The following is a 23344-nucleotide window of genomic DNA, read 5'->3' as shown; positions in this document are numbered from 1 at the left end:
TGTGCAAACCCAAAATCATATATCCCTCAAAGCTTATTATCTATATGGTCATGCCATTATTGTTTGATTGCCTTCATGAACATGACTTCCACTGTCTTCATCAACACAACTTTATTATTCTAGGAAGCTGTAGACCAGAGAGATAGAAGTTTATTATTTATTCTCAACATTTTTTGAAACTCTCACCTCAAAACACCCATCTTGCTATGTCCCCCAGTCCCAATATCATAATCATTACCCAATTCTAATCAAGCCCTTGTATTGAAAGACTCATCTTAATCCAAATCCAAAAATTTCATAAATAGTCTAACATTATCCTTCCTGCTCCAAGATGCTCTTAAATCTTTGTCAAGGAAGAAAGCTCCCTTACCATGGTAAGCAACAAACTCAGTTTTGCCTTAGCAACAGGTTATTTTGGTGGTATTTGTAGGGAGCCAGCATTCAGCAATTGCAAACCTCTTGGATGGATGTCCTCTTTCTTAGTCTGATGATTCTAGTATATAAGAGGGGTGTGTGCGTGTGTGTGTGTGTATAATTTGATCCATAGAAAGAAAGGTTTTTATATCTATTGTTAATGTGGCTGCTGCCTTTTACTGTTTCCTCTGTCATTACGCTCATACCTTACCCTATTGGACTTCCCTTAAGCTTTCTTCTAAATGCTGTGCTCTCCATGCACTTTCCTTTAGTTCTTCTGGTATGCAGTGAAATGTCTCAGGCATTCCATATATCTAAAAGACTACAATCAGGACCCTGTGGCCACTAGGCAACAATTCACTGAAGATTATCATAATCCTCCAAAGGGCCCTTCTCCTTATTCGCATATCTCCCCCTGGTCACAGGAACTACCGGGCTCCTGGGTCTGCACCTATTTGGAGCCAACCTCGACAGCCCAGTAAGGTTAGCGTTGGCTCCACATGAATTGTTACATCTCTACAGACATGGTTACTCAGACAGCTTCATAGCTCCTGAGGTCAAAGAAGACCGTTTTCCATGAAGAACAGTGTTTCAAAGCATTCTTTGAATGGCTGCTTTCTAACCTAAGGAATCTCAAACTGATGTTGTTTTATTATAGATTCCTGTTCCGTACTTTTAAACTCCCCTCATCCTCATGCCCACCAATTCCCAATAAGTTTCTGGGTTTACAGATGTATCTAATGTTTGCAGTAGCAAAGACCAACACAGAAATGCCTTTAGCATTTTATGATCATTTTGATGTGAGGATTGTAAATTATAAAATTATCGCAGATCATTAAAGCCGTACTACAGTTTTCCTTTTGGAAACCCAGCAATGAAGCATTTAAAACAAAAGAACAATGTGATGATAAAGCAGAAACAAAGATTGGTATCATTGGTGGGCTAACTTTTCAGAATGGTAAAATATACTCATTTTTCAAAACGAGGCAATAAGTGGGAAGAATTAATGGCAATTTATACAATGAGCTTTCTTCTAGTCCTTTTTCTCATGCCTTTTTAAAACACTTTTCCTTTTATCCTTTTTTTCTACTTTTTTTTAAAAGTTAGTGTTTCATATATTTTGAAGTGTTGTAATGAAGGAGAGGCCATGACAAAAATATTAAAAAAAAACATAGAATAATTATAAGATATGTATGGTACACAAAACACAAACTTTGTTAAGTGCTTAGGGTAAAAATACAGAAACTGAAGATCTAATTTTTTTGTTTAATCCAAAATATTTTCCTACATTCCCTGGGATGAATGAGACTGAAATATAGAATTAGACCTTTGAAGGTTTCCCTTGCATCTTTAAGAAAAATTAGAAGAAATATGGGGTGCCTGGGTGGCTCAGCCATTAAGTGACCAACTTGGTTTTCGCTCAGGTCACCATCTCACAGTTCATGAGTTCAAGCCCTTTATCGGGCTCTGTGCTGACAGTACAGAGCCTGCTTGCGATTCTCTTGTCTCCCTCTCTCTCTCTCTCTCTCTCTGCCCCTCCCAGCTCACTTTCTCTCTTTCTCAAAAATAAATAGTTTTTTAAAACATAAAAATTAGAATAAATAGATGACCTGAGCCCTTGAAGTTTAATTGACTATTAGAAAACAATTCTAGTATAGTAAATCAGTGTATGCATGTTTGAATGGCTATATTTATGCTATCATCCCTTGCTGGAGTAGCAATTATGCATTTGTTTTTAGTATCTGATAAGTTAGGCCCAGGATTGAGTTTTTATAGTAAAATAATAACTCAAAGAAATGTATTTGTTGGTATGTATAATAGTCCCCCCCTCCTTAGCCATAGGGGATACATTCCAAGACCCCCAATGGATGCCTGAATATATACTCCATAGTATTGAGTATATATACTATATATACTGTGTTTTTTCCTGTACATACTTACCTATGATAAAGTTTAATTTATAAATTAAGCACAGTAGGAGATTAGCAACAATAATATAATTGAACGATTATAACATTATACTATAATAAAAGCTATGTGAATGTGGTTTCTCTCCCTCAAAATATCTTATTGTACCATACTCCCTCTTCTCCTGATGATGTGAGATGATAAAATGCCGGTGTGATGGGAGGGAGGGAGGAGAGTGACATAATGTTAGGCTACTACTGACCTTCTGGTGATATGTCAGAAGGGCCATCATCTGCTTCTGGACCGTGGAAAGCAAAATTGCAGATAAGGGGAAACTAGGGTACAACTAGCCGATCATAAGTAGTTATTATTAATAATAATCTTAAGTAGGCTTTACACAGATATGATAGATTTGTTAATAATATATTTTTTAGTCTATTTATTTTGAGAGAGAGAGAGAGAGCACAAGCGAGGGAGGGGCAGACAGAGAGAGAAAGAGAGAGACTCCCAAGCAGGCTCCCGGATGTCAGTGCAGAGCCCAATGAGGGGCTCGATCTCACAAACCATGAGATCATGACCTGAGGTGAAATCAAGAGTCAGCCGCTTCACCAACTGAGCCATCCAGGAGCCCTGTGACATGCGTGATAGATTATTGTCATATCAACTAGATTATACACTTCTTGGAGAGTACATCTCACAACCTTCTATTTTCCCAGTGTGTTTAGCATCTTGTATATAGTAAGTGCTCATGAAGATGCTTAAATTTGAACTCTGCTTTTTAACAACATTATTATTTCCCTTCATGGTACTTGCTCAGTCACTTGGGCAACTAACCTTATCTCTGGTTTTGCGGCTGGTTTGTTGAGCCTGCTACCTGAGACTTGTCCCTCGGGTTTGTTGAGCCTGTCCCTGGCATGACAGTTTCCACCCACTCGTGTTTATTCTTTGTGGCTGGATCACAGCTGGCTTTGAATTAGAACATTAAATATACAGCGCCACAGTTTGGTCTCAGGCCCGGCCTCTGGTTTGTGGCACTAGGCCATTGGCCTCTGCCAGCCAGGCCCTGGCCCCGGTTTCCGCGATACAGGGAGTGCCCATCAGCTCGCGGTCACACCTGTTAGGTGTTTCTCCGCTCCTGCCTCCGCCCGAGCAAACGCCTCTTGCACCACTGGGGACCTGGGTGCAGAGCGCGGGGGAAGGGGGCGGAGAAGCAGGGCCCGGCCTTCTCCTCCTGCGGACCCCGCGGGATCTGCTCGGAGGGTGGAGCGGGGAGGGGGCACTGCGAGGCGGGAGAGGTTGAGACAGGCGGAGAGGGGCATGGGGAGGGCCCGTGGAAGGGGTGTCACTGCTCGCTTCACGCTCCAAGAGGCTGCAGCAGAGGCGGCGGGGCTGAGTCGCGGAGGAGACGGGGTTTGTAGCAGCCTCCGCATTTCTCCTTGCAGCCCCAGCGCCACCGCCCCTCGCCGGGCCGCGGCGCGCGTTAGGCCGCGCAAAGTGAGCGCGGGCGCCGGCCGGCTGCACCTCACCCGGGACCGGAGGGCAGGGCGCGGTGGGGCCGCGGCGGGGGTACTGCGCGAGCCGGGCGGCCCGCGCGTCTCCGGGGCGCACCAGCTGCGGCTGCCACCGGGCCGCGGCCGGGACGGAGCACCCTGCGCGCCCCCCGGGGGCCGGCAGCGGCCGGGAGGCGGCGCGGGGCTCGGCTCCTCCGCCCCGCAGCTCCGCGCACCCTGCAGCGGCGGCGGCGGCGGCAGCGGCGGCGACGGCGCGGGCTCGGGCGCCCGGGCACCCTCCGAGCCCATGGCGGGCAGCGATGCGGGCGGCGAGGGTCGGGCGCGCAGAAGCGGCGCCGCGCGGCGTCCGGGGGCCCCCGGCGGGCGGGGAGGCGAGGCTGCCGCCAGCAACCCGGGGCCGCTGTCCACTGCTGAAGCGCCGGCGGACGGCGCTGCGCTGCCCGCCTGGATGCGCCTCTACTTCTACGGGATGCACGGGATCACCCTGGACGTGCTCGTGTCCGCGGTTCGGCGCTTCGCTAGCAGCCCGGACCTCCGGATGCTGGGCTTCTCCTCGCCCTACCGCTGCCTGCTGCACTCGCTCACCCACTTCGCCCTGGAGAAGGTCTACCTGCAGCAGCGGCGCTGCCCCAGCGCCTTCCTCTTCAATTTTCTCCTCTACCCCTCGGCCCACGTGGCGCTGCAGACCCTGGCGGGCCAGGCGCTGCTGCTCGGCCTGCGCAGCGGACCGCGGGGTGCGGCGGCGCCGGGGACACTGGACCTAGCGCTGCAGTATGTGCTGGCTCTCTACCACTGCCATGTGTTCCTGAAGCGCTTCCTGCGCTTGCGGTACCGGCGGCAGCCGGAGCAGCGGCAGCAGCCGCAGCATCGGCCCGGCGCGCCCCCCGCCCCTCTGGGCGCCCGGGCCCCTGTGGTTGCAGGTGGCCGGAGGCGACTACCCCGAGACACTCGGGGCGTCGGAGGAGCCTCCGGTCAGGGGCTGCCGGACCTGCTCCGCTTTCTTTTCTTCGGAATGCACGGCTTTTTGGATGAGATCTTCTTCACTTTCTTCTTTAACTTACTGGGGCAGGGAGACGGGGCCACCAGCGGCCACACGTCGCTCTGGTCCTTCTTTATTTATGGCAGCTGCAGTTTTGTGGTGGAAAAGCTCTACTTCCACCTGCACTGCAGTCGTGGCTGGAGCGCTTGGAAGCGGGTGCCCATCTACGTGATCTTCGTCTATGTGTGGGAGTTGTCCTGGGGTCTGGGACTCCGCATGTGCGGTGCTTGCTCCTGGGACTATTCTCACTACCCGCTCAATTTCATGGGCCTCATCACCCTGATGTATTTACCTGGTTGGATATTTCTTAGTGTGTACCAGGACCTACTCTCCAACGTGTTGTGGCGGGTGCAGTACCTACCGACCAAATGAGACAAAACAAAACAGAACAAAAGTCACCGGATTCCCACGAAGCAATTCGATTTACTTTTACACGTTTAAAACGGAGTGGGTTTTTTTAGCCTTTTAATTTTTATACGTTTTACTAAATTCTTACAATAGGTTTTATTGGACCCTTTAGTTTTTATGACACTTTGGAACCTATGCATAATAATACAATATTTCAAAATACTGCTCAAGACATAAAGTGCTTATCAATATTGAAAACCCCTTACAAGCCCAAGCAGTAAAACCATTATACCTTAACTTCAGAACCTGTAGTATGTTCACTTTTTGGGGCGTAGGTGGGTGATAACTACTAATTTTTTTTTTTTTTAAGTGAGGAGGTTATTCAGATCAGAAATCAGTGATCTTTACAAGATTTGGCAAAATTTTCTGATTTAATGGTTTGTTTACTTTCTTTTTAATCCAATTTCATTTTAATTCCTTGCCATACTTACCAATCCCTGCTGAAACTCAGTATCTTGTACTTCTAAAACTACAGTTAATAGCTCTTAAAGTGCCTCCCTCTAGTACACAAGTGAAAAAGAAACTGACAAATGTGAAAACACATCCTATGGATACATTTTTAAACTCAGACAGGTGACACTGTGTTAAGATATTTGATCTCCATCCTGGAAATGATTGTTTTCCAATGTGGATTAGCCTTAAATGCCAAGTGTGTTAACATTGATTAGATTTTATGTTATCTATGGCTGTAAATTTTTGTTGTAAAATGTTTACCTTGTATGCCCAAAGTCCAAGCAAAGTTATACCACTCAATAGTGTTCTAACCCTAAGGACTTTTGCTACATGGAGCTTCAAGACTAGAAACGATTCCTTGGAATAAAATGAACCTAAATGTTCATTATACTCGCCTTTGGCCTAATTGTTTACCGTGACCACAGATACGTGTTTTCAGTGTACTTCTGCCACGGCTCACTTGTAAACATCTTTCTTTTTGCTTCTGGGCCCACAGAGTTTTGGGGCCAAACCTTGATGTGGTAATGTGCATTATAAATCCGTGATAGCTTTATGGTGACTCGTTATTAATGTCTGGAAGCTCCAAAGTTAAGTGAGATGATAAAAACCATTTTAAGAAATCATGTCTAATCGATTAATAATATACTTTAAGATTGTTTGTTGTTTTTATTATAGTGAGAAAAGACAAGTAGAATTGAGCGTGGCTCAGCGAAGGATGACTAATACCTTCTCAGTTTTTATTACAAAGGTAATTAGAAAGACTTACAGTGTGTACAAATGAATAGTTTCTGCTTTGAACTATTAGCTCATCTGTACTATGGAAGGGGCTTATTTCTGTTTTCAGAAAATGTTTGCTATGGTAGTAAAAACGAATATGTATTTAGATGGTTTTCAGGAATAATTTTGAGAATGTTATTTTTTTTTTAAACTTTTTTTTTTCAACGTTTTTTTATTTATTTTTGGGACAGAGAGAGACAGAGCATGAACGGGGGAGGGGCAGAGAGAGAGGGAGACACAGAATCCGAAACAGGCTCCAGGCTCTGAGCCATCAGCCCAGAGCCTGACGCGGGGCTCGAACTCACGGACCGCGAGATCGTGACCTGGCTGAAGTCGGACGCTTAACCGACTGCGCCACCCAGGCGCCCCGAGAATGTTATTTTTTAATCCATTCTCTGAGGATGCAAGGTAACTTATAAGTAATGCAAGATAATCAACCCTACCTGTGAAATGGACCGTGTCACACTGAATATTTTAGCTGGTCAAAGTTGAAGAGCAGCTGTTGAAAGTAAGCTAAGTGTTTGCAGAAAGTAAAAGCGTCAGCTTATGACACTTGGCCATAAAGGATTTCTGAAAGCCTTGGCGTGGACAAAGTGTTAAGTATGGACACTAAAGTTAGTCAGAAACTGAGCAAAATATTTGTAATACAAATGTGACACACACACCGGAATCTGAGTGAAGTGTGGCACCACTCCACACCACACATTCACGTGAATGTTTAACCACATCCTTGGCTTCTAGAATACTTGTTAAATGTACAGGTTTGCACTCATATCCTCTCCTGCACTCTACTCCTCATCCCTGCTTTCCTGCTTACCAGCATTCTTGGGGTAAGAAATCTGTCAAGAGGTGAGAAAGAAAGCCTGTTAATCCTATTTTAAAAATTTTTTTGTGTTTTATTTTATATTTGAGAAAGAAAGAGACAGAGCATCTGCAGGGGAGGGGCAGAGAGATGGAGACAGAATCTGAAGTAGGTTCCAGGCTCCACGCTGTCAGCACAGAGCCTGACATGGGGCTCGAACTCATGAACCTCTAGGTCATGACCCAAGCTGAAGTTGGATGCGTAGCCGACTGAGCCACCCAGGCACCCCATGTTAATCCTCTTTTAAAGAAAAGGTCAAGGTTTCCATTCATTCAGTTCATTCAAGAAATAGTTATTGTGCACCCACTATTTGCAAAGCATTTGTCTATATTCTGCAGATACAGCAATAACCCAACACAGACAAAATCTCTGTCCTTATGAATCTCAAGCTTAGTGCTTTGATAAATTTGAGGCTATACTTCTTTGCAAGGCTACTGTTTTAGTACTAGGCAATGAGAGGCAGTGGCTAGGAGGGTTCCCATCAGGCCTATCCCTGGAATATCAATCCATCATCTCTAAAACAAAAGCCCATTAACAGCCCCTCGGCTAGTTCTACAAAGACTTCATTCATATGTATTCAGGAAGTGATTATTCTGACTATTAACTCAGCACCTTGCTGTAGGGCATCTCATTACATGTTTACTCAATTTCTTAATTGACATTTTGCTGTAACTGAAACTTCAAAGAAAAAACAGGGAAAGAACCATCACATCAATCAATTCTGTTAACTTATTAGCAGTTCAGCTATAGAAGTGACAGGTCAATATAATAGTATTTAAGTAACACCACCTGCCAAGATGTTGTTGCTCTATTATATATATAAAATCTGAAGTAAATATATGTATATATCCATGTATATATCTTAAATGAATATATATCGTATATACATCTTAAGTAGATATATATAATCTGAAGTAAATATATATAGTTTTAAGTAAGATATATATAATCTTAAGTAAATGTGTACCCATATATAAAATAATACATACATATAAAATATTATGTACATCTTAAGTGTAGATTTATATACATATATATGTATACACACACACACACACACACACACACACACTTAAACCTCTAGCAAATCTCCTCTTACAAATGAAGACCCTGAAACTCCAAACTGCAGAGTTTAAGTAACTGCCCAAGTCATACATACAGCTATTGAATATTTAGACTTGAATCCAAGTACACCGTACTCCAGCAGCTGTTCGTAACAGCAACACTGTCATGCCTCTTTCTACGGACCCCTCGGATTTTGGATCTTCTGTGGATTTCACCTTACAATTTGTATCGCTCTTCCCTTCCACTAACAGGTGCAGGGGAAGACGCATCAAAGCCAGGCACCAGTAACAAATCCGCTTTTTCATGTTGCCCTTTTATTCCCTGGAAAATAACAATGGAGCGAATACCAAGATGCATAACTGAAAATCAGCCTAGTTCTAATCCTCAGATGATAGTCTTTATATTCAAGCAGCACTCTGAAATGAGTTCTTTATTTGAAGTCAGATAATCTTGATATAAGAATACTACACCAAAAGACATAATATCTTATACCACAAGCTAGGAAAAACACATACAATTACTGCTACATATTTAACATAGCGTCCTGAATGAGCATCACTGTAAGAGCTAAACAGCCCAACAATTAAAATTCAATTTTTTGCGGAGACATTTATTCTGAGTTCAGTTAAACACCTTAGCATCTATTAAGTCCTTAACAGAAAACATGGGGGGAAAGTGACAAGTATGGTTTTTGCCCCATATTTAACTTCTACAGCCCTGAAATTTTCTTCTAAAAGTGCTTTAAATTTTAAGTCAATTCTATCTAGGCACTGAATCTAAAGAGAGAAATAGAACCTTTTACATTTTTCATGTTAACAATGAACATAGAAGTTTCTAGGTTCTGTAAAGACTCCAATAACATTGATAATCCATTTCAACATTTCAGACATTTCAATGACTCAGTGTACTTAACTTTGAACATTATCAATGTTTGACATTTCACGTTCCAACTCAGCAAAACACAGCTTAGAAAAGTATACATACAGCTTTTGTTGTTTAAGAAACACTTCTAATTGTTAATTCTATCCTTTTGAAAAAAATAATTTTTCTGTACTGTTTTGAAATAGACTCCATTAACATAATGGACCCGGTTCTGTTTAAGTGCAAGAGTGAAGAATTTTGGTAGACTGTTCTGGTTCTTTTCCCACTTCCCAAATACATTTAAAAATCAATATACTTGGAAAGGAAGTTATGCTCCAGACTTGGAGTGATAAATCATTGTATCGTAATATCTGAAAGCATTTTAATAAAATCAATTTTTGTTTATATTAAAAGGCATTAAAAAGACGTTACCTTTTAAATTAATTTTAAATATACTATCTCCAATATATTTTCCAACATTGCTTAATGGAACTAAGCTCCTTTACTGAAGGAAAGTAAGAAGAAACACTCTTCCCCTCCCTCCATCAAACACATGCCTCAGTTTATGCTGAAGGAAAAGATGGTTTCTGTTGTGTTGCCAGTTTTTTTTTTTTTTTCCTATTCTTAGACTTGGTACCAGAGGAACCAACAAAAACAGCAACTGTTTGTGTGGACCTCTATTCACTAGAATTGGCCCCATTCTGATTTTTAACATTGAAGCATGAAGCACTGTCACATAGGCAGTGGCTTTCCAGACACTAGCACCCCAAATTATAAATTAACCTGGGATGAGTATAGAGAAGTTTTTCCCTAGAGATTTTTTCTCTTAATACAAAGATAATATAAACACAAAGACTTTTTTCCCCTCAATTTTTAAATTTCTCTGCAGAAATGGTCAATTCTTAGACAATCGTTAGAGAGAAAGAGAGGGTGAGAGTAAGGGAATGATCTTTGACTTACAGAAAGATTTTATTTTCATCTTTTAACAATTCCATTAGAATCAAAACATCACATGGACCAACTTTCCCATTTAGAAAAAGTGTATCTTTATCATGATTAAGGAGAATCAAGGGTTGAAAGAAACCGTAAGGGTTAATAACATCCAGCCTTCCATCCAAGGCAGGAATTTCTGACAACATCTCTGACAGATGGTTTCTCAACTCAGCTTGGACTATTCAAGGCAGTATTAATTATGTTTTTCATGCAAAGACCGAATACGGGGTAAGCTGTCAACAGCTGAGCTGATAAACCTCACTGTCTATCAGTGAAGGAACAAGGCTTTTCAAAGCTTTCAGGAGCTATCGATCACTCATCCTGCTGGTGTATTGCAATGAAACATTTTATAAGACTATTTTCTCATAATTAAAAAATAATCAATGTTTCATTCTTTCATCGTGATACATATGGTCTTATATCTTTTCTAATGATGCTTCCTTCACAGAGTCTAAGCAGCTGGGCTTTGAGAACTTTGACAGTAATTGACATTACTTCAAAAAAAGAAGAAAAAAAGAAACATTGCCTTCAGGTAGAGGAGTAGAAGATTAAATAGTAAGGGACCCTGCTTGGTTCACTGGCGTCTCAATCTGGTTGGACCCAGAAAAAGTCTTGTCTTTGGTTGTTGCTCAGGATGTCAACTGGTAGGGACATCCAGGGAGTTTCCTGGTAGCTTCCTCTGACTGACCTAAACAGCTGCATTAAGAAAGGAATTGAGGGGGTCCTGGGTGGCTCAGTCGGTTAAGCATCCGACTTTGGCTCAGGTCATGATCTCATGGTTTGTGGGTTCAAGCCCCGCAACGGGCTCTGTACTGACAGCTCAGAGCCTGGAGCCTGCTTCAGATTCTGTGTCTTCCTCTCTCTCTGCCCTTGCTGACTCATGCTTTGTCTCTCTCTCTCTCTCTCTCTCTCTCTCTCTCAAAAATAAATAAATATTTAAAAAATTAAAAATAAAAGAAAGAAAGAAACTGAGAGGCCAAAGGAGTCACAGAAGCAAGTAGCTAGTCAGGAAGGATGAAAGATGTCATAGATCAACTGTCCCAATCAAAAAAAGAGAATTATATATTAAAGAGAGAACTAGCCCCACTTTTGATGGGATACCAACAGGCATTTATATTACATCTGAGATCTTTTATTGACATACTATTAATATCCATGATAAAAATTGAGCTAGTCTCACAGGATCTCAGATTCAGAACTTTAAATATTTGAAAAGTAGTTGTTGGAGAAAAATAACATTGAGAAGAATATGCAGAAAGTTTACATCATAGTAGTTATTTCCACTAACTTTTATGAACCAAAGTTAAATGAAATATGCTCTTGTACATTTCTGAAGGAGAACTATTTTGGTCTTAACCTTTTATTAGAAACAATGAATGGACAAAGCGTTCCCTGGGGTACATTGGAGCAAGTACTCAGATCCCAAGTACTTAAAAGCAAGCATTTAACAAAATCTATCATTGCACTTACTCGTAATGATGATATTTTCAACAAACAAAAGAAGACAGAAACAAAAGAATAAAAAAGACAGAAATAGAAGATACAGTGGAAGGGATAGAGAGCCCATGGATTATTTTTCTGTGGCTAAAGTAATTCAGATTATAAACGGTATTCTTAGTCTTTATATCATGTACAATTTGAATTACAAAGAAAAAGCTAAGCTTGTGAAATGCCACGTACCGTAGGTATGATCGAGTACCAAAGTGTACCCTTTATTGCGTTAATAATTATTCAACAAAATTTCTGAATTGATTTTGTGTGCATGTGTAGTGATATTATTGGACATGCTATAAGAATTTTAATAATGTGCCTTTGGAGTGTCTACCCACGGGATAGGTAAACAGTCTACAACTTACTAAAATCTGAAATCATGGAACTTCAAAGCTCGAGGAGAGAACTAAAAGTCATCTAATTCAACTCGCAAACAATAGAATAATTCTTTCCAAATCATCTTTTACAGGTGTCCTTCCACTGTATTCTTGCTCACATCCAGTGATAGAGATTATTGTACTTACTCAGATCTCCCAGGCCAATCCATTTCTTCGTTCTGTAGTTTTAGTTGCTGGAAAGTTCTTAACAATAAGACACACATGTCATTTTCACACATTTTTCCAATTTGTCATTCATAGAAGAGGACCAAAGGTTTGAAGAAAGTTCCCAGATGTGTTTTAATTGTTTTACTCCAGGCTAAATATCCAAAATCTTTCAGCAATAGATAATAAAGTACACAATTGGGAAATTATTGCCTATTTTGATCAGGACACTTTATTTCTGCAAATGGGAACAACATTAAGCACTGTTAGCTTTTTTAGCAGCTCAGACCACTTTATTGTTCCAACTGTATTTTCATGTATCTAAATACCCTAAATCTCTTTCCTGTAAACTGCCATTTGGCCAGTGATCCCTTTATGCACATGCACATTCATATAAAAATAATTGGCATGGATCTGTGCTATTCCCAAACACCATGATTTGTCTTAAAGGTGAGTGAGAAAGAAATGAAGGCAAATAGAGTAAAGACCAGAGAATCTACCATTGAATTCACTCTTCATTTTCTTCATTCTTTCTATGTTCCTACTCTTCTTTCAAGAACAGGCATATGTTATTCTTCATGTTTTCTCCCCACCTAGCAAAGAACCTAGCACAGAGCAGGTGCTCAGATTTTGTTGGTGTGATGATGAACTTATCTGAATTCTCATGCCAGACAATTCAATAGTGGCAACAGGAATCAGGAATGTGCCAGGTGGCAACTGGGATTTCAACAGGACATTAATTTATGGAACATACACAAGACTTACCATGTGCCTAGAAAAAAGGTAGGAGTTGCTTAATCTCTCAATTTTTCCCTCTTCTGTTCAGCAACTACTTTTGTCAAGTGCAGAACTCAGGTGGTTCTTTATAAGAGGCTTTAGCTACATTATAGATTTTTAAAACTTGTAGGCTGTTCAGAGAACATAAGTTTGAAATGTTCTTTTGGAAATACGAATTAAAAACAACTGATGTGCACATGAACTCACGGGCAGTGTATGTATTAATGCAGGACCCTTCCCTAAAAACTGATGTGCTCAATTTGCAGCTTATTGATGTCTCTTGATTTTCACTGTTTTTGGCGATGACCTTCTGGATTTTGGCAACTTTTGAATGAAAATAAAAAATAAAATTCAGGAGTGCCTGGGTGGCTTAGTCGGTTAAGCACCCGATTCTTGGTTTAGGCTCAGATCATGATCTCAGTTCATGGGATCAAGCCCCGTGTTGGGTTTGACACTGGCAGCGTGAATCCTGCTTAAGATCCTCTCTCTCCCTTTCACTGCCCCTCCCCCACTTACGCTTTCTCCCTCTCTCTCAAAAATAAATAAATAAATAAATAAATAAATTCAAAATTAGTAATATTTAGAAAATTGCTGCTAGTGGCAGGTGGTAAACATTTATGTTTTATTATCTTTGTATCTGATTCACTTCTTGCTATATTTCCAACTCCAAATATTATTGGCAGATTGTCAGTCAGGGTTCTTCAGAGAAACAGAGCCAATAAGAGATCTATATCTAGATAGATAGATATAGATAGATGATAGATAGATAGATAGATAGACAAAGAGGTTTATTATAAGAATTGGATCACACAGTTATGGAAGCTGACAAGTTCTGAGACCTGCAGGGTGAGTCTGCTGGCTGGAGACCCAGCACAGGCAATATTACAGGTTCTAGTTTGAGCCCAAAGGCCTAAGAACCACGAGAATCAATAGTATAGTTTCAGTTCAAGACTGACACGCTTAAGATCCAGGAAGAGCTGATGCTTCAATTTGAGTCTGAAGACAAGAAAATACCAATGTCCCAGCTAGAAAGCAGTGAGGCAAGAAGAATTTCCTCTTATTTAGAGAAGGTCAGTCTTTTTGTTCTATTCAGGCCTGCAACTGATTGGATGAGGCCCAACCACATTAGGAAGGACAATCTGCTTTACCCCGTCTATTGATTTAAATATTAAATTCATCCCCAAACACCCTCACTGAAATGCTCAGAATACTTGACCAGATACCCAGGCATCCTTGGCTCAGTCAAGCTGACACATAAAATTAACTATCATACAGATCAAAATATTTGGACCAAAGGATTAAAAATGAGCATAAGGAAAACTGAGGAGAATTCATTCATTCACCTATTCAACAAATACTTAAATGTGTATTGTGGTAAAAGGTAAATAAGACATAGATAATTCTCTTTCTTATGGAGCAAAGAATACAGATTTGAAAACAAAAGTTTGTGTTACAGAAAGATGCTGTTGGAGGAAATAACAGGGAAGCCACCTGGACTGGAAAGCATAGTGGGGAGACTCTAGGAAGAGGGTCTAGGATGCTCAAAGTCCTGGCAAAAGTATCAGAACACTGAGTAACTCAAAACCCATGGAATCTGGATTAGGAGAATAGTAGAGGGGTGAGTGAGGGCTGACGTCAGAAAGGTGGGCAGAAGACAGGTCTGGAAACCTTGTGGGTACCTTAGAGGAAGGGGACCATTTCCTGAGGGTGTTGACAAGTTACTTAGAGGATTTAAGCAGACAAAGAACTGATCCACTCTGCATTTTTGAATGAAAACCAAGAGAGGACAAGATGAAAGGTAGAAAAACCCAGTTATGAGGCTGTAATATAAAAACAGCGAGGGGTATATGGTGGGCTGGGCCAGGACTGATGGTGGAGATGGATTTACATGCATAAATCTGAGAGACATTGAAGAGGCTCAACAGACAGAGGGTGGTGATAGGATGGTTGTGCAGGTAGAGGGAGAGGTACGGATGCAGTTGGCCGTGAAGTGAATGTAGACTCAGAGCCTTGAGGACGTCTGAAAGCCAGTGTAAACAAGAAACCTTCAAGAGATGGGGGGACAAATGGTCAGATAGGCAGGAGAGCCAAAGAATGGGGTCTGGCCAACAACAGAGGAGAGAAGGAGAAGGAGGATATGTTTGGTATCCAACTCCACTTGAAATTAAAGCAAATGAAAAACAGAATCAATGACCATTGTATTCCAAGATATTCAGGATGGGGGAGTATAGGCAGGGATAGGAGGATGTTCAACTGAAATATACTGAGTGCAGCTTGGGAAAATGATGACAATGGCATATGTGACTTGTCTTAAAAGTGGCTATAAAGTAGAGGGAAAGGACTGGCCTGTAGCCAAAGAGGGGTAAGGGCTCAAGGAACAATTTTTATCTTCTAAATTGGGATGTTTTTGCATATATAAAATGTTGGTGGGAAGGAACCAGGACAGAGATTGAAGGTACAAAAGAGGAAAGGCATATAAGGTCTTATTACAGCATGATTAGGAATAGCTGATAACTACCAACCTTGATGAGAGCTCACCATTTGTTTTCATTTTTTAATTTTTTTTTTAATGTTTATGTATTTGTGAGAGAGAGACAGACAGACAGAGTGTGAGTGGGGGAGGAGCAGAGAGAGAGGGAGACACAGAATCTGAAGCAGGCTCCAGGCTTTGAGCTGTCATCACAGAGCCTGACGCGGGGCTTAAACTCATGAACCGTGAGATCATGACCTGAGCAGAAGTCAGACGCTTAACCAACTGAGCCACCCAGGCTTCCCTCACCATTTGTTTTCTAAGCATGACATGTATCAGTTTGTTTAATTTCCACAGCAACCCAATCATAGGTACTATAATAATCTGCATTTTTACATACGCTATTACTGGCACATGCAGGAGTTAAACATCTTGCCTGAGGCCGCAGGCAGTAGAGCCAGGATTTGGACCCAGGCAGTCTGGATCCCAAGCTGCATTCTCTAAAAACCTACCTAGGTAAGTGGAGGAAAACGGAGGAGGTGAAGGAAAAGGGACAGGTAGAGAAGGAAAAAGAACCCAGATTGGCATTACACGAAATGTACCTGCTGCCCAATTTATGCAATACAATAAAGAACCCAGAGAAAGCATCTGAAACCAGTTCTACTGAAAGAGAATTCAAATGCATGTCTATTGATTAACTTTTGTAATTTTGATTCAATTGTGTACTCGTTCGTTCAGTAAAAATTTATTGAGTATCTACTATAGAAAGGGCACTGAGAATGCTCTGGTATTAAAAAACCAAGCAAGTCTGACATGGATCCTCCCCTTGATAACCCTACCTTATTGTATTTGTCAGCTCTGGCTGCCATAACAAAACACCATAGACTGGTTGGCTTAAACAACAGAAGAAATTCACTTTCTCTGTTCTGGAGGCTAGAAGTCCAGCAGGATTGGTTTCTAGTGAGAGGTCTCTTCCTGGCTTGCAAATAGCTGCCTTCTCACTGTGTCCTCACGTGCCAGAGAGAGAGCAAGGACTCTGTTGTCTCTTTTTATAAGGACACTAATCCTTTCAAGATGGAGTCCTAACCTTATGACCACATTTAAGTTTAATTACCTCCCTGAAGGCCCTATTTCCAGATATAGTTACATGGGGGGTTAGGGCTTCAACATATTAACTTAAGGTGGGGGTGGGGGGAGGTGGATAAATCCAGTTCATGGCATATATTCTCTCTTAATTCCCACAATGACCCTGTATGGTGGTGGTTGTTGTTATTACTATTATTATTAATCTATAGCTCATAGATGAAATCATTGAAATCTATCTGCCACCCAGCTACTCAGGAACAGGAATGAAACTCCATTTCAGCATTTTTTTAAGCAACACATCAGTCTCTCAGAAAGTCCAAGGCAGTATGACTTTTTGGGGGGCAGGGGGGAAGACTCTGAAAAAAGGACGATCTTGTTTGCTTAATCCCTCCATAGTTACATAAATCAATCATCACTGGTTTTTATTCTCTCTAGAGATAAGTTCTATTTTGTCCATGCCTAATCTTAACCTTTCTTAGTATTTATACACAGATTTCTAAGTGAGCACCTCCCCATTTTTATTTTTTTTCTCCAGAGTCTACTTCTTACCCAGAAAATTAGCTGTCTGGAAACATTGGATCGCAGACACTGTGTCTCCAGGACTTTCTGCAAGTTGACACAGAGGCTTTAAAGGGCAATGCTACTCAGAGCCAATTCACTTAATTTCATACAATATATTTTAAGATTGGTGTTTAAAATAGTTGACCAATGGTATTCGAGAGTACAAAATCAGTTTTCAATGTATTACAACTTTTGCTGGGTAATCACATTTCCATTAAGTCTATAGGGTGTTCATTTCCATTTCAGAAACATGAATTCCTAATATTATTTCTAGATGATCTATAAATAACTCCAGATATGCTTGCCAACGTGATGCTTTGCTTTTGATGGCATAAAATCGAAAACATAAATAACAAGGTATTTTGGTTTTTTTAGCCAAAGGAAAGAATGTTTTTTAATCCAGAAAATCATATATTACTTTGGAAGCTGCGTGCAAATCAGGCAATTTAGACACAATATCAGAAGGAAAGGTGATCTCCTAGGAACTGTTTGCAGCTTAAATGTTCAGTATGTTCTTTCTTCAATTAAAGCACAGTACAGTAAGGGGACACATCCTCTGAGTCACCCTTGGTGTTAAAAGTTATCAGCCTTCCCAAAACACTAGAAATAGTCTGAGTGAAAACTTCTCGTTGAGGCAGCTAGGTGGAATCTTCGCAGATAAATAAACTCCAGATTTTTAAACTTTACAACACAAATCATATTTTGGAGCTAATATGTTTAATTTAATGGTAAGAAATTCTGTCAAGCGTCAACTTACTGCCCCCAAATCATTTCAGGAGGTCAATAGAAACTTCTCAAAATGGAAAAGGTCAGCGCTTGAAGTGAGCTATTCAAAATGGCCTTTCTACAAAACCACTTTCTTTTCCAATACCAAACTTTCTTGAATAGGCGCATTCACTAAAGCAGATAAATGTTGATAAATAATTTGATAGTCAACTCTACTCTGTAACAGTGCGGGCCAACAGAACATTTGTTTTGTGTTTTGGCCTCTCACAAAATACACTTGGGAAAAGGTTGCCCTAAATATATCAACTAACAGTCAGCCTATGCCATGGTTCACTCTGATCATCTTACTGTTGGTAACTCTGCAAGAAAAGCATGGCTTTTGCCCGCGATTTCAATAGTATTCAAACAGCTTCTCAAAATTTAGGAGTGGCTTGGATTCCTCCTTCTTGCATACCTTATGTGCAGTGAGGGGTCGAGAAAGTCAAGAAACTCCTCTGAACTTGTCATTTGCATTAATTCCTTTCTATTCCCTCAGCCTCCAGAGGGACCAGGAATGAATGTACTATAAGAATCTTCTACGTTATCTCCCTAACCCCAGTGTCCATACCGCTCAATATCTACACTAAAAGGGCTAAACTTAGAGGACAATATCAGGAGCTACATCTTCCCATTATAGACCCAATACCTGCAGTTGACTTTCAGCAAAGCTATATCATCCATCATATTAAATTATTTTTTGTTATTGTTTTATGGTTTGCTTTATATTAATGTATAGATGTGTTTCAGTTTTATAGTTGGTTGAGCTATAAACACAAGGTATCATCCTTATTTTATGTTTATTCATTATTTAATATCCATGATAATTTTTTCTTCTCTTTTGTGGGAATTTCTGTAAGTTTCTTTCATGTAAGTGTCAGCAATACACTTCTGCAATTTCCAGTCTTCATACACTGTTTTTTGGAAGAGCTTGGTGCTTTAAATCATGGCTTTATCTAAACAAAACTGTCACACAAAACTGGCAGTGGTTTCAGGTGGAGATACAGCTGCACGTCTGACCTGAGCTTAGCATTATAGAAGCTCTTCTTACCACTGCATTTCTTATGCTCCTTAGGAACCTGGGAGGACACTAGGAGAGAATAAAAGAATGGAAAAAATAAACTGTATAAGCTTGAAATTAAAGCAAAATCCTCTGTATCAACTTATCGTAAAGCTCTTAGGAAACCAAAACGTTGAAATGCAAATATAAGATTTTGTGCATTAGAAGGAAAGGAGTGTAAGTGCAAGTTTCACTTATCAGTGGGTGTATGGGACTAGAGTGAAAGGAGAAGGTGTAAAGAAAGCCCATCAGTGTTCGGAAACAATAGGATGTCCTTCCCTATATCTGATGGTGCTTTTTTAGAGTCCCATAATCTCCTAATCTCTTTTTGTTGTTGTTGATATTTTCATTTTTTTCTTTCTTCCTTCCTTCTTCTTCTTCTTCTTTTTTTTTTTTTTTGTATACATCAGTAGTTTATCACATTTTTTTTAAATTTAAATCCAAGTTAGTTAACATATAGTGTAATAATGAGTTCAGGAATAGAATCTAGTGATTCACCACTTACATGTAACACCCAGTACTCATCCCAGCAAGTGCCCCCTTAATGCCCTTCACCCATTTAGCCCATCCCACTACCCAATACCCTTAATCTCTTTCTTTTTAAAGGCTTTCCTCTGTTGTTGGCCATCTATTCTCCCTGCCCCCTTCTCCCTCTTAGGTGTTGTCTGTAGAATTTACTCAGCTAGATATGGTACCAAACACTTGGGCCCCACCGTGATCAGTTACTGTTTGATTAACAAATGACCCTCTCCTGTGGGGTCAGTCCCTATTGGCATCCAGATAAATGGAGGTTTAGATTAATCTTGTCTTTTTGTGCTCAGTCCTCCTTGAATTCTTCTTTTATTGAGCAAATAAATGGTGATACAAAATTTGTGCAGGGAGATTGTGTAGGTAAATTGTAAATTGAGCATGTAAGTGTGTAAACTAACTCTTCAATTCACTTCCCTTTAAAAACTGGCTTCAAATTAGAGAGGGAGATTTAATTTTTTTTCACTTTATTTATTAGAGAAAGAGTGAGATAGAGGGTGTGAGCTAGAGGGGAGAGGGGCAGAGGGAGAGAGAGAGAATCCCAAGCTGGCTTCATGCTGAAGGCAGAGCCCAAAGCAGGGCTTGATCCCATGAGCCTGGGATCATGACCTGAGCTGAAATCAAGAGTCTGCTGTTCAGTCAACTGAGCCAGGAACCCCTAGAGAGGAAGATTTAGCTATGATTTATCAGGGATGAAAAATTATTCCATAAACCACACTAACCAAGAGCATTAGCCTTTGCTGTGGCTTCTCTGTTGTGTAGGAGACAGTACTTTTCTCTTTCCTCCCCATTGTCCCCACCACCCATGGGCCACATCTAACTTAATTCCAATGCCCAGAGGCCCTTCTTAATAAATACTTTTTAATATTGAAGAAGACCAAAGCGGGAGGCATCACAACTCCAGACTTTAGCCTCTACTACAAAGCTGTAATATCAAGACAGCATGGTATTGGCACAAAAACAGACACATAGACCAATGGAATAGAATAGAGACTCCAGAATTGGACCCACAAAAGTATGGCCAACTCATCTTTGACAAAGCAGGAAAGAACATCCAATGGAAAAAAGACAGTCTCTTTAACAAATGGTGCTGGGAGAACTGGACAGCAACATGCAGAAAGTTGAAACTAGACCACTTTCTTACACCATTCACAAAAATAAACTCAAAGTGGATAAAGGACCTAAATGTGAGACAGGAAACCATCAAAACCCTAGAGGAGAAAGCAGGAAAAAATCTCTCTGACCTCAGCTGCAGCAATTTCTTACTTGACACATCTCCAAAGGCAAGGGAATTAAAAGCAAAAATGAACTATTGGGACCTCATGAAGATAAAAAGCTTCTGCACGGCAAAGGAAACAATCAACAAAACTAAAAGGCAACTGAACGGAATGGGAAAAGATATTTGCAAATGACATATCGGACAAAGGGCTAGTATCCAAAATCTATAAAGAACTCACCAAACTCCACACCTGAAAAACAAATAATCCAGTGAAGAAATTGGCAGAAAACATGAATAGACACTTCTCTAAAGAAGACATCCAGATGGCCAACAGGCACATGAAAAGATGCTCAACGTTGCTCCTCATCGGAGAAATACAAATCAAAACCACACTCAGATATCACCTCACGCCAGTCAGAGTGGCCAAAATGAACAAATCAGGAGACTATAGATGCTGGAGAGGATGTGGAGAAACGGGAACCCTCTTGCATTGTTGGTGGGAATGCAAACTGGTGCAGCTGCTCTGGAAAACGGTGTGGAGGTTCCTCAAAAAGTTAAAAATAGACCTATCCTATGACCCAGCAGTAGTACTGCTAGGAATTTACCCAAGGGATCGAGGAGTGCTGATGCATAGGAGCACTTGTACCCCAATGTTCATAGTAGCACTCTCAACAATAGCCAAACTATGCAAAGAGCCTAAAGGTCCATCAACTGATGAATGGATAAAGAAATTGTGGTTTATACACACAATGGAATACTACATGGCAATGAGAAAGAAGGAAATATGGCCTTTTGTAGGAACATGGATGGAACTGGAGAGTGTTATGCTAAGTGAAATAAGTCCTACAGAGAAAGACAGATACCATATGTTTTCACTCTTATGTGGATCCTGAGAAACTTAACCGAAGACCATGGGGGAGGGGAAGGAAAAAAAAAAGTTAGAGAGCCAAACCATAAGAGACTCTTAAAATCTGGGGGGTGGGAGGAAGGGGAGGGTGGGTGAGGGGTATTGAAGAGGGCACCTGTTGGGATGAGCACTGGGTGTTGTATGGAAACCAATTTGACAATAAATTTCATGTAAAAAATAGATACGTTTAAGTATATTTTTTACCTATTGGGATTAGGCTTAAAACAAAGGAAACCTGCATAAATGATACATTTATTTATCTCAAAATTCCACGCTTGTTAAGACTTCCTTTAAAGTCTGATTGGAATTATGCTGTCCTTCCAAGTTCATTGATGAGAGTAGGTATTAAGTACCCTTTCACTATAACCACAAGGAAGTAGGTAGCTGCATCCTTCACAAACAAATTCTGTCCTTCATCAAGCATGTGGATAGACACCTGACTGGGATGGGAATGGAGAGCTGAGACACTCCCATCAGAGGTAGAGAGGCAGGGAATCCGGTAGGAGTGGCTACAGGGTAAGACTGGAATCGGGGTGGGGGCGCCTGGGTGGCTCAGTAGGTCATGAGCTCACAGCTCCTGAGTTTGAGCCCCTCATCAGGCTCTGTGCTGACAGCTAGAGCCTGCTTTGGATTCTGTGTCTCCCTCTCTCTCTGCCCCTCCCCCACTTGCGCGTGCTCTCTCTCTTTCTCTCTCTCTCTCAAAATAAACATTTAAAAAAAATTTTTTTTTAAAAGGCCAGAATAGGGGTCAGGCTATTTAGAGATGTGTATTCTACGCCAAGATTGGATTTATCCTATGGATGTTTAATCGAAACGAGAGGGTGAACTGTCTGTAAGCAGATACGGATTTTAGAGGATTAGTCTGATCAGCATTCAGGGAGAATAGTGAAACCAGGAGGTCGCTGTGATAATCCAGGTAAGAAATGCTGAGGGTCTGAGTAAGGCTGTGGCAGAGTGGAGACGACAGTTATTTGGAAGGTAGGTTCTGGAGACTTCGTGGGTGTGGTAGAGGAAGGATTGGAGGGGCTGGGATGGCAAAATTTTTAGTCTTAAGCATGTGCCAGATGAAACACTGTGTCATCCTCATTCTTTCCCTTCTCTTTCTTTCTCTTCCTCCCTCCCTCCCTTCCTTCTTCTCTTTCTTTCTGACATACAACATTATATTAGTTTCAGGTGTACAACATGATTCACTATCTGTTTATATTGTAAATACATAGGAGTTACTAGGTAACTCTAGTTAACATGTATATAGTTACAAGTTACATCTTGTGGTGAGGACTTGTAAGATTTAGTCTCTTAGCAAGTTTCAAATATGCAATACAGTCACCATGCTGTACGTTATATCCCCATGATTATCTTCATATTTTTGTCTAATATTTTTGTCTTAAAATGTAGTAGTGTTAAGACTGACAGAGTTGCCACGTGTAAAAACTCCCCCATGACTTTACTGTATTCTGTTTAAAACAAATAGCTGGCATAATTTATTTTTCCTGTTTTTAATTTTACTACACATTCATTTTGCCAGATGCTGGCTTCCCTCCTCTTTTAAAGGGCTGTGTGTATATTGTGTGTGTTTAAAGACCAAAGGTGCCTAACAACCTTGTAAGTTTGTGGTTCAGAATGGGGTGAGGTTGGAGAGCACCTCAAAGT

At 40.9% G+C, this 23344-nt stretch overlaps 1 protein-coding gene across 1 annotated transcript; it reads left to right on the top strand.

The window, feature by feature from the left end:
* The first annotated feature begins 4119 nt into the window (after positions 1-4119).
* On the top strand, positions 4120-5244 carry TMEM229A (transmembrane protein 229A). Its single transcript, XM_047095242.1, has one exon. The coding sequence runs from the start codon at positions 4120-4122 to the stop codon at positions 5242-5244; it is 1125 nt and encodes a 374-aa protein (XP_046951198.1).
* The last annotated feature ends 18100 nt before the right edge of the window (positions 5245-23344 follow it).

The sequence above is a fragment of the Lynx rufus genome, unplaced genomic scaffold (genome assembly GCF_022079265.1).
Source record: "Lynx rufus isolate CCGP_SWC_20201006 ecotype Redwood Valley unplaced genomic scaffold, mLynRuf1.p SCAF_4, whole genome shotgun sequence".
In the NCBI taxonomy this organism is placed as follows: Eukaryota; Metazoa; Chordata; class Mammalia; order Carnivora; family Felidae; genus Lynx; species Lynx rufus.
This window is presented reverse-complemented; position numbering and strand designations above follow the sequence as displayed.